At 34.9% G+C, this 11,100-nt stretch overlaps 1 protein-coding gene across 8 annotated transcripts in view; it reads right to left on the bottom strand.

Moving 5' to 3' along the window:
* Window positions 1-256: 256 nt before the first annotated feature.
* The window catches only part of KCNH7 (potassium voltage-gated channel subfamily H member 7), a 222,020-nt gene continuing 211,176 nt past the window's right edge, over window positions 257-11,100 (bottom strand). For all 8 annotated transcript variants that reach the window (XM_084524177.1, XM_084524179.1, XM_084524178.1 and 5 more), the window contains 3 exons: window positions 6,616-6,781; window positions 3,197-3,389; window positions 257-1,880 (listed from right to left, as the gene is read on the bottom strand). In XM_084524177.1, the coding sequence (XP_084380303.1) occupies window positions 1,614-1,880; window positions 3,197-3,389; window positions 6,616-6,781 (626 nt within the window). In that variant the 3' untranslated portion in view covers window positions 257-1,613. The remainder of the gene's footprint in view (window positions 1,881-3,196; window positions 3,390-6,615; window positions 6,782-11,100) is intronic.

The raw sequence follows: 11,100 nt of genomic DNA, 5'->3' as shown, positions 1-11,100 counted from the left end.
TAATGTAGGTAACTCTTAATTTGAGGGTCAACCAGTCAACCACTATAGAATTACTCCACGCTGGTTTAGAGCAGCGGGATTTTTAGTTTAGAATTTCACTGCTCACCCACTAACTGGGTTACATTCTTTTTTGAATTCAGTTCTCTTCCTAGAGGAATTTCATAGTAAAGCTTTAAGATTACAAAATCATGTGAACATTTTTTAATATTTAAAAACAGTAATAAAAAGATCAGTTCCTTCTAAAATAAACACAGCATTTGAAGCAGAATAATATTTTAATAAAATTAAATCTAAGTATTCACAAAGCATTATGCATATACAGTACATACTGTATTTAAAGCCTACAGACCTTAAATCATTTTATTCTAATGTAGTCAGCTTTGGACACAAGCTAAACTTACTTCTTTTGTAATAAGAAAGTTTACAATTGTTCCTCGGAGTGATCTTACATATATACATATATATAACTATATCTATACTCCTACATGTAAGTGTAGGTATATACACACACTTGTGTATATGTTTGTATATAAACATACACACACGTACACACATGTACATAATGTACATATATAATATACACACATGCACACATCCAGGAATGTGTGTGGTATGTGTGTCCACATACAGCTATACCCTATCTAGGATCATTGTAGAGGGGCCAGTCAGTAAAAAGAGAACTGCAAACAACCACCCTTATAATTATAAACCAAGATCTTAAGTATTTTTTAATTATACAGGTTGTTAATAATTTGTATTGAACAAAAGGAACACAGTCTTCTGTATTATATAGAAATTAGATTTATTGCATTTGATTATGTTTGTGTGACACATGAAGAGTACCTGCCTGCTCATGATAGCTATCTTCTTTGATGTGAATTAAAAAAATAATAATACTGGAAACAAACTATTCAATTAATATATTATGTTTTTGTGGATGCAATTTATGGTGATACCTTCCAGCACATGGCTGTTTTTCTGTATTGTTAAAGTACCGCCGTGTTGCTTTAATTGTTTTGGAAGGAGGCTGGTTTCTATGTCCTAATTGTTTTGAACCCAGAAGACTTGGTTACATTATTTGTTCTTTCTTTAGATGCATAATCATTGCCGCTTATAGTAAAAAGCTCACTACAAGAAAGATAATCCGATTTTCAAAAGTGAGCAGAAGATTTTACTTGAATTTTAGATTGGTCAGGTTGGAGTTTTTTCTGTGTGAATTATTGTTATTGGTCTCCTATTTGTTCTGAAAACATATCCACAATAAAATACTGTTTCCATGACAGCAGTAAATAGTCATCTCCATGCAACGTAAACTGTAATTTCAGGACATGCATGTTATTTAAAAAATAAATAAAAATATAAGGTGCCTTGAGAATGCTGGCAGTTTTACGTTTAGAACATACAGTTAGTGTGTGTGTATGTATATATATTTACATCAGAACTGCTCAACTTTACCTTACAAGCTTCAGATTTAGGAAAATATACAGTACTTTTGCATATAATGGTATATTCCTTGTAGCCCCTGAGTCAAGTATAGAGGATTTAAATACAAAAAAGGAAAAACAGCCATTAAAAGCACTTACATTTTTATGTGAAGTAATAGTATAAAAGTATTATTTCCCAGGAAGACCAGGATCGGAAACATGCCTATGAAGACTCAAGATTCCTACAGTGCTTAGTGAAGATTCTGGCAATGAAGGGTGCCTAACTGGCTGGAGATAAGTTTTACAACGCTGTGGGGGATGCTCTACAGACTGGTCACGTTCTTGATCTAAAAAAGAAGCCAGGTTGTCTTCTGAGGCAGTGTTAAGATGCACTCCACTTGAGAGGGATTCTTTGGATTTAAGTTTCGATTTTTCAAGGTCTAGAAATTCAGGACACTGGAAAAGAGAAGAAATAAGATGGCAATAATTGTATCAGTCTCTTCTAGTCTCTTATTTCTCCTCAAAATGAGCACAATCAGATTGTTGGAAAACCATGTTTGACAATTAAGCAGTGTGCTGAAATATTTTTTACATGGTACTGCATTTGCTTTAATGTAAGTGAATGCAATTCTGTTGATTAGTTATAGAATCTGGGAGTTTTGTCCCCTTCTCTGTCATGCTCATGTGACATCAAGAAACAAGTATATATCCTTTCTGAAGGACTAAATACTCTTGAGGCCTAGTCTAAGAGTGGATTTCAATATTCCTGAATTTGTAGTTTCAGGCTGCACCTCTGGAATTGCTTCAATCCAAACACTAAAACCATTTGGATTCGTCTCAGCACTCAGTTCTTCACTTTTAAACTCAGAATCTGTGCAAAGTGTGCAGTGTGCCTGCTGATGTTTGTTTCTAGAGGGTTGCTAGATTTCTGTTCTGACAGATATGTATTTTTTGTGTAGGTGCATACATGGTGGGTAAATGCTTCTGAAAACTGCTACTTGCATGCTTGCTGCCCTGATAATCTTTATGCATGTGAACTGATGCTTTCTGGATGATTGGACTTACTGTGCCTGTATGTGTTTCAGCATATGCATGAGGAATCTGGCACATCCAAGCATGCTGGATTTACTAATTGCATGCTGCAGTGTATCTGCAAATAACATGCCACATCTCTGTTCAAACTGTTAAATTCAAGAAATGCCAAACAAATTTGGAAAATAGAATTCTGTCTGAACAGAATTGGGGTGGAAAACATGTATTGGAAAATGCAGGTATGCAGCAGCTTTGTATTTCCAGCAGTGGCAAGGGATTGTACATAAGATTTTTTCTCCCCTCATGCTTCTATATGTATATAACCACCCTACTGCCTCAGCTGGACTTCTCTGGCCTCTGCCTTCATGAAAACAGTTATGGTGTTTCTCAGGACTTCAAGAACTGGACCTATAACAGATGCTCCTGCACAGGCAGGTCTGATGCTAGGAGAGCATTTGTGCTAGCACTTGCATATAATATTTGTTGTTTCTGCTTGTTTTTGTGAAATGCATGGTAATTAAGTAAATTGGTCTGATTATAAGATCACTTTATGAATCTCTAAAACCCTCACAGAAAACGTGGCCTCTGAAAATACGGTATCAAAGTCCACTGCAGAGGTGCTGGATCAGAATAAGAATTTCACATTCTTTAATGAACAAGCAATTAGATTAGTATGCATTTCTTCCATCATAAGCTAACAAGATTAGCAAGGCTCTTGATTTTTTTAAATGTGTACATACCTGAGATGAAGGACTGAAACTTCTGTCTGTTTTAATTGATGCTACAGGATGAAGCGTTTGTGTAAACCGAATTGCTGGCTGCTGATACTCTGCCCCTGCAGTCACCATGCTATAGGCAGGTGGAATGAGCGTTGACTGCCTTTGCAGAAGCTGCAGGATGGTTTGGATATCAGCAGTCATCTGGGATTCAAGCCTAGAGAAGTTACATAAAATCAGTTAATATGTGGTCAGGAATGGGTATGTTTTAAAATATGGGTTACAGATGCATTCAAGAAGGACTTGCAGCTTATTAATAAAGCAAACTATTGCTTTTTATGACATGACCATGCCTTAAGTAGGAAAGAACAGAAGAGGGAGTACTGAGCCCTTCCAAAGCTTGCTAGCTCTCCCTTTCCTTTGCAGAATGAGCTCATTACTGTCCTTTATTTTTGCAACAAACAGTAACACAGGGGGAACAGTTCTTTAGTTGAAATCAAGAGGAATAACTGTACTCTCTTCATTGAAACTAAATTAATTTGTACTGGCTTAGGGTGGGACTCTTGTTCTGGTGTATCTGTCAATTAATTTTGACATGCCAATGCTAATAGAATGCACCAAAATAAGCAGAAAACTACATTCATGTTCTTCCACACTTAAAAAATGAAAGATACTTTCAAGAAAATATCCTTAAAAAACACAAACAACACAACAACTGACCAAGTTTCTTTACTGTGAAAATTTATACAAACCATAGAATTAATTTCTGTGTTTCTTATGTTCAAACTCGGTAGCTTTTTTCTTTTTTCCAATTTTCATAAATTGTTATATGACTTCTGAAACATTTAAGCTGCTTATGTTCATACTTACAATTGCATAGCACTGAATTGATTTTCAAATGGTCTTACCAATATCATTGACAAGCTCAGCAATAAGGAATGCGTGTTGTTCCTCCCCAGTTCCTAGAAGGCTACAGACATGCTATGATGGACTGTGATGCAGATATACAGCCTTCTGTATTGCAACTCATCCTCTGACAGAATAAGCAAATCTTTGTCAGCAGCCTTTAGTGTTGTGAATGTTACTACTTAGGCTCTCTACAGCAGCAGAATTGATCCTGCTGCTGACAGATCTTTGTGTTTACCAGGATTTTTTTTTTAATATTGAAGTAGTCCATCACCTGTGTCACTTATTTATAAATGCATCTATGAAATTAATCTGAAAGGTATGCCCAGAGGATTTAGGTATTTAGGATGCTGTTTCTTTTTTTTTATTGGGAGAAGCAGGCTTTGTGGCATCAGCTGCTATAATGAAAGGCCCAAACCCTGAGGTTAGTCAGTTCATGCGCTATTTGCCTTCTTGGGTTGCTTGCTACTTGAAAATATGCTGATCTCACACAAGCATGATGCTGATGCCACAGGGGAAAATACTTCAGCAGCAGCATGACACCATCCAGAGAGCTTCTGTCTGCTAAACTTGAGGTTTACTATCTCAGTTGATAAAAGGGATTTAGCATTGGACTTGTATCAGCAATTGTCTTTTGCTTTGAATTAATTCTGAAAGGCTCACTTCTTTGTCGGCACTTGATAGGGATTTCCTAGTACTTCAAATCAAAGAGTACATCTGGCACTGTTTATTCATCTTTTCATTATGGCATGTATATCTTCTCCCTCCTTTCTTTAGAATTTAAAAAAAGGTCCATGTCATGCCACCCAAAGGAAAAGGCATGAGAACTTTAGGCACTTGGCCCAGAGTCTCCATGAAATCCAATGGCTAAAAGGTGAAAAACGGAGATAGTGCTAGGGTCATAGTCCTGCTACAGTGGCTTTCCAGCCTTCTATGTCCATTTAACAATTTGACTAGCATGCTGAGCTTGACATGGAAAAGGACAGGAAAATGTGACCCCCCAGCAGGTCTGATCTGACATAAGCCAGACAGAATATTGTCTGTTACATTCATAGAAAATCCAGCAAGGCCCCAAATCCTGAAAGCATGAAAAGCTTTAAAAACATGTAAAGAGTTAAAGTATAAAATGATTTAATAAAATTCACAACAATTTAAATCTTAGTTTATCAATAACAATGGTATTCTCTCACTCCAAAATATTGGGAACTTATGTAAGATTTTGGTGAAACTGTGGGTAAACTTGAGATATTATTTCAGTTTTAAGAGCTTAAGATTTCAGGAGATGTAACTGAAAGACTGTTAATTCCCACTGTTAATAGGGAACATGCAGATATTTGGCTATGTGACATTTACAGTTCCTTGGATTACTTGACTACTGCAATTAGAAATTATAGCAATTTAGGCTTGCAAGTTAAAAATGTCTTTTTAATGTACTCTATAGTATTCAGAAAAGAAAAATACTGTGTTTTGATTGGCTTATAGTAGATGAAAGAAGCACTATACCATTAACCTGGCTTTAAACTGATTGCTAAAATATACAGCACAGAATGCCAATGAAGACTACTAAAGCACAATTGGGGCTGAGTGTGTGTCATAGTACTTGTCATGGAAAAATATTGGAAATAATAAAGAAGCTAAAGACTTGAGCATAAGGCAATTTAAAATTAAGTGAAATTACCTGGTAAACTATAGTGTATGATGGATCAAAGTTCTGTAACTGTATTTTTAATATGCTATAAACTATGCTGCTTAGCTGCCAAGAAAGAGCAATATATTAAAGATAAGAGAGAAGAAAGAAGAGGCATTTTATTAAGTGAGGTAATAATGTATTCTGATGAAGAAAATGTCAATTTTCTGTTGTAACGGGTGTTAAGTATTTTGCCTTTGCATACTTCCATATCTTACTTATTATAGAGGCAGTTGCAAAAGAAGTTAATGCACCTAAAATGAAGCTTGCCTGTAATGTAAATGCTCTCTTTTTAAGGAAAGCAGTTGGTTTACTTTGGACTTCAGGAAAGAAAAAAATGCTTCAGATACTGAAGATGTTGAAAATTGCTGTTTTGTGGACATGTGAAAATCTTAGGAATCAATGCTGAAGAAAAGGCATTCCAGCTGAGATTTACATTTAGCAAGTTTAGGTGCCTCATTAAGGTTTCTTGGTTAAAAAGTTGGACTCTTAGGCTGCCTGTTAGTTGAGGAGAAAGTTTCTTCAGCATGGCAATTCAGAGTCACTAATGCAGGTACCTAGAGGTAAGTGACATTATTCTGGCAGCAATTTAAAATTTTTTTACTTATCATTCCCATTTTTTTCCAAGAATCTAAAAGGTTGAATTTAGGTGATTTTATGAATTCCTATGAATTTATATGGACAACAAAGTGATATTCCCATCCCACATATTTTTGTACTTTTGAACTTCCAAAGACATAAATGATTCTGGAAACTTTCTGAGCAAATTTATTCCTCCTGTGGTATCATTTGTATCCATTAAATTATGTACCCTTTCACAAATATATTTTTATCATATCTCTGTTTTTACCTGTTGAGTTGTTCTTGAAGTAAATCTAATCGATTCTCCACTTCCCCATATACATAGTCACTTTCAGTATCGCAGATGCCCCATGTAACATGGGGTAATGCTGACTGACTCGGGGAGTCCTGGTACTCCCTGATGTTCTCCTCCCAGTTTCTTTTATCAGCAATATCTGATGAAAACAAAACCCATAAAAAAGTATAGATTTATATACATGCTGTTAGAAAGGATTGGCACTCATCAAACATTCCACTTACCAGTGTTTCCCAAACCTTGGAAGTCAATTTGGTATGGTGACAATTTGCCTGAATTGTCTTTGTTCCTTACCACTGTTTAAGGAAAGATAATAGTGGACACATCCAAAAAATTTATATTTTTAACATAAAGATAGCAACATGCTAGTACTTTGAAGCTGTAGATAAACAAATGCCTCCTATTTCATTAGTTTTCTTTCTATTATTTTACCAGTGAACCCCCAGTTTTCTCAAGATTTTTAACAATTCATTTTTCATTGAAATTAGAAGTGTTTGTTCTAAGCTAACCCTAAATTATTTACTTGAATTTATTTGTGTGTTTCAGAGACCTGGCTAGAACCTCTTCTCTTGCCATTGAATGTGAAATGTATTTACTATTTAGCTTTTTGGTTTAAAAGGAGAACTTGGTGTGTTGCATTTACAGCATTTGATATACATTACAGTGCATTGGAATGTCTCCCCTAGAGACCTCTGCTAGCTGCCTTTCTTACTAGTAATTGTAACACTGCTTCTCTTAACGAGGTAAATGAAGTGTGATACATTTTCTCTGAGACAGAGGCCATCTAATGCAGCTCATAATGCTTGCAAAGGGATACTGGTTATTATTTTCAAAAGGAAATTGATTTTTGTTGATGTAGTTTTAGCATCACTTTTCTCCAACCCAACCCTTACATTGGTGTGTAAAGCATGTTTCAGAGACTCTTAAAGTACTGTGGTGTGAAAGGTGCCAGTTCATTTTGTTTAATAATCTGTGACTCCTAAAAGAACGAAATATTCTGCATTTCTAGGTCAGTCATAGGTCACTTGTAATACTAAATGAAGGTTCATGATAAAAAAAAAAAATAAAAAATATTTTTGAAGTACAGATAAAAAATGACAATGACTGTTCCAGGTCCCAGCCTATACTTGTTGTATGCAAATTCCATCCCTCTTGTCCCTCCCATATTTTAGGTCTCTGTTTTCAAACACTGCAACTTACTATGCACGCCTGCTTAGTTTTCTGGTTTGAGCTATTTTCCCTTCTTCTTTGCTTAATTTACATCTCTGTGCATTTATTAATTAGTTTACATTCCCAGTTTCAGGCTTTTTTTCCTGCTCACCAAACTGGTGAAATGTTAAAAAATTATTTATTGTGGGATATATTAGTTGTACATACCCTTATTTGATATAGAATGAAGATCTTGCTGTGAGCTTTGCAGACCCTACAGGTGGGGTTTATTTAGGATGAACAGTGCTTTCTCTACATATACTACTTCCCATCCTCTGTCTTTGTTACTTTGATTCAATCTGTTGTCACATAAACAGTCAAAAATTGCTTAGTACCACTCAGATTCTCCTCTGCTCTGGAAAAAAAAGGCTGTTGCAACTTTAATACTTGTCCAGTACAACTCCCGTTAGGTTCATATTTGTAATTATTTAACCATGTGAAGTTATAGAATACATTTAAAGTTCTTATTGGGCTTGGACTGGTGCTTCAATGTACAGCTAGAGAAGAACCTTGACTGCTTATAAGGCAGTAGCTTCAGTCGTATGAGCAGTTGGATGTGAATCCCACACGTCTCAGTAGTCCCTTAATGGTTTGCTCAGAGCTTCTCCTAACACTTCTTTTGGCACTGCATGCTGATAACTCTGCATAGGTTACATTCATTTCTCACTCGTGATTTTTTTCTAAGCAACCATAGAAGCCAGAGACATGTTTCAAAGAAAAGAGAAAAAAAACAACAGTGTGGGTGACGTGAGAGTTTTGTCTAAATGCTATTAGCTAATCCTTTTCAAACACATCTTTAAGCAGTGTTATCTAAGTAAAGAAATAGGGGAAAAAAAAAAAAAAAGAAAAGGAAAAGATTTCCTGCTCAGATTTAGTATTTCAAGTAGATTTAGTCAGGAAGGGGAGCTCTTACTACATGATTCCAAAAGGAGGAAGAGACTTTCTCCTCTTTTTAATCAGAGAGGTGCTTACTGCATTATCTGCTCTTTGTTTAGCAGGTGGTAGAAGGTTTCCTGGAGCTGTAGAGAATGTTTGGATTTCATGTGGCATGACCTGTAACTGATTTTATGCACTGAACAGAAGGAAGGGGAAAGAGATTTCATCTTGGCTACACAGAAACCTATTCAGGTTCTCAGCCCACTTAAGCCAACAGAAAGAGGAAAACAATGTCAGAGAAGCATGTAATTTGGATTTAGTGGGCGCACATGGCACAATTTGCAGTGTCCAAGGAAGCTGGAAAGCTCTCAGCAAAGTGAATGGAACAAGCTACAACAAATTCAGGGGTAAATTTTTCAACTGTGGTTGTGGATGTTGTAAATCCAGTGGAATTACTTTTAAGTAGATTTTCAGATTTTCACAGATTTTCAGGATTAGAAAGTAAAATTATAGGCCTTACATTTCACTGCTTTTTAATGGCCTGCAAAACCAAATTGTTGGCTATTTTACACAGTAAATCATTCAGTAAAATCTCGTATTTTCCAATGCTTTTGATTATCCCAGGGAAATCACAGATAGTTTTTGTCTCAGAATATGTATTTGTAGACTGTTAAACATTAAATTTGTGACAAAGCAAGTGATTTGGCACTCAAATTATAAAATTAGTTCATACCCTATAAGAAAGACTCTTGACATCTCTTGTGGGATACAGAATCGTACTGTTCTAAGCATATTTTCAGATACTTCCACATACACCCATATCCTCAGAAAAACTGAACAGCAGTTACAACTCTATAACCAGCTGTGGTCTTCTATGGCTTGAAGAATTCTAGACTGAGAACTAAATCAATACATGTGTAACTTGGTTCATCTGAACAGTTAATGAACCAATCTTATGGCCTAAATAATGACTGAGTGAGAATAGAAATAGCATCTTTCTGTATTTAGATGAGCAGCTATGGAAAAATTATCAGATCTCCTCAAAGGAGGCATATGTTTTAATCATAGTTTTCAGGATTATGAAAAGAAGTTTATGAAGTTTTTGTCCTCATTATCTGATATCAATTAATTATTATTAGTTGTCTTTCTGTTTATCAACAGTAAGGAATGAAGCTTAAAACAAAAGCTTAAAACAAAACTAAAGATAACTAAATATGTATCAGTTACAGTAAATATGTATCATATACAGGTGCATTTATATTAATCTACATATACTATGGTAGCCTTATAAAGATGCATACATATAGTTAGTGTTTATTTCAAAATTTTATTATATTTATAACTACTTTTATTGTACAATATAACCAATCTCTTATAAGAGTAGGAATAACAGTTTAAAACATACATCAATCAAAGCTGACCTTGTTTTGTTTTATTGAAGATTTTATGAAGGTTGCAAGAAGGGTAACAAGCTTCCACACATGTTATCAGAAATGCTAAAGTACAAAATGTGTCTTAATCAAAACATGTAACCTATATACATGCTAAATTTAGCTCAATTAAAATCTGCAATAGGCTGTCTTGGAAAACATTGCTATAGCTACAAGGACACGTTTCTGGCTACTGTTTGAGAAAAGGTAAGCTTTCAAATATCAGTATGTATGCAACAAGTTTATGAGGTGCACATTTATATAGTCCTATAGTCCTAACTTGTGAAGAACAGGCTTCACATATTCATACCTTTAAAAAGAAAAACAAATACTGTTTGGCCTGCTCAATCATTAGGATACTTTAATTTTATAATTTACAAGCTTAAAGTTTATTGGTTAAATTGCTTAAATAAAGTTAAATGGTTAAATTGCCTTAAACGGAAACAAACTTAGAAGGGAGGTAAATATGTAATTCTTTCCTTCAGACTGAAATAATCACAAGCAAACTTTCAATAACACTATAGCTGTATATTAATCTGGAGCTTTTCATTAATTTCCCTTCACATCACTAAGACAATTAGCATTTTAGTATATTAGGTGTAATTTTATATAAAATTAACTTAGATTGCTTAATAATTTTTGATCATTTGTCATATACAAATGGCCAACTATTTGTTCTTATATTTTACTTAAGGAAGTCAGGATTTGTTCTGTGATGTGATAGCATTCTTTTGAACCAACATGTACAGCCAAATGGGATAGAATTCCTTCAGGGTATTATGAATTTCTTTCACTGAATTTTGGTTGTGCATTGTCAATGCGGAGAATGGTAATAATTATCTGAAAACAATTATTTTTTTGGTGTGCATGCATGACCACCTCTAGATTTATTTAACCCTCATGTAGGATTTTGTGCTGTCACCCAACTCAAGAACGTCAAACT

Source organism: Aythya ferina, assembly GCF_964211825.1.
Source record: "Aythya ferina genome assembly, chromosome: 6".
Lineage (NCBI taxonomy): Eukaryota > Metazoa > Chordata > Aves > Anseriformes > Anatidae > Aythya > Aythya ferina.
The sequence above is the reverse complement of the archived record's forward strand: the minus strand, read 5'-3'. Positions and strand labels throughout refer to the sequence as shown.